At 41.0% G+C, this 688-nt stretch overlaps 1 protein-coding gene across 1 annotated transcript; it reads right to left on the minus strand.

The window, feature by feature from the left end:
* Positions 1–217: 217 nt before the first annotated feature.
* Positions 218–688, minus strand: LOC145967181 (uncharacterized). Its single transcript, XM_083091857.1, has one exon. The coding sequence runs from the start codon at positions 686–688 to the stop codon at positions 218–220; it is 471 nt and encodes a 156-aa protein (XP_082947983.1).

Here is a 688-nt window from a genome sequence, read left to right on the forward strand (position 1 = left end):
CGTCTTTTTGGCGCTTCTTAAATATACTTTCTGATGTTTTTCATATGCGAGAAATTGATCTTTATCTGTCGCGCCCTTTAGCGGCATTAATTATAATTTAAATTAACGCCAACTTCATCGCGTCCGTCAATGCCTCCCGAGACCGCGCTCGGTGCGGCGTGCGTCAAATAGTGGCGAGCGTTAGAGACGCCACAGGACCCCTTCCGCTGTATGTTGGTTAAGGGATCTGAAAACGGACTGGTGGTTTGGATGTTCGACCACTGCGCGTTTGAAGTTCTTCTGACTGTTTTAGTTTGACCGTTTTTTCTTTAAGATGGTTTGTTATGATGTCATCTTCTTCCAGGATGTATGCTGGTTTAACTCTATCTATGGACACATTTATATTTTTTCCGTTTTTACTGATAGTGATGACTTTATCGTTTCTTTTTATTACCTTATACGGTCCTTCGTACAGAGGTCGTAGAATTCCGCCGATTGCTTCGTTTCGGACGAAAACGTGCGATGCTGTTTTCATATCTTGGAAAATAAAAGTCGTTGTTTCACCATGTCTTTTTACCTCTTGCGGTTTCAGTTTTTGCATGCTTTTCTTAAGTTCTTCTAGAATTTCTCCATGATTTTCTTCGAGAACTTCTGGAGTGTTTTTCTGTAGGAATTGTCCTGGTAATCTGATTGGCTCTCCATAAATCAT

This window comes from Camponotus vicinus, unplaced genomic scaffold (assembly GCF_025532165.1).
Source record: "Camponotus vicinus isolate PSW18456_S1 unplaced genomic scaffold, iyCamVici1.0 SCAF_1, whole genome shotgun sequence".
Taxonomy (NCBI): Eukaryota; Metazoa; Arthropoda; class Insecta; order Hymenoptera; family Formicidae; genus Camponotus; species Camponotus vicinus.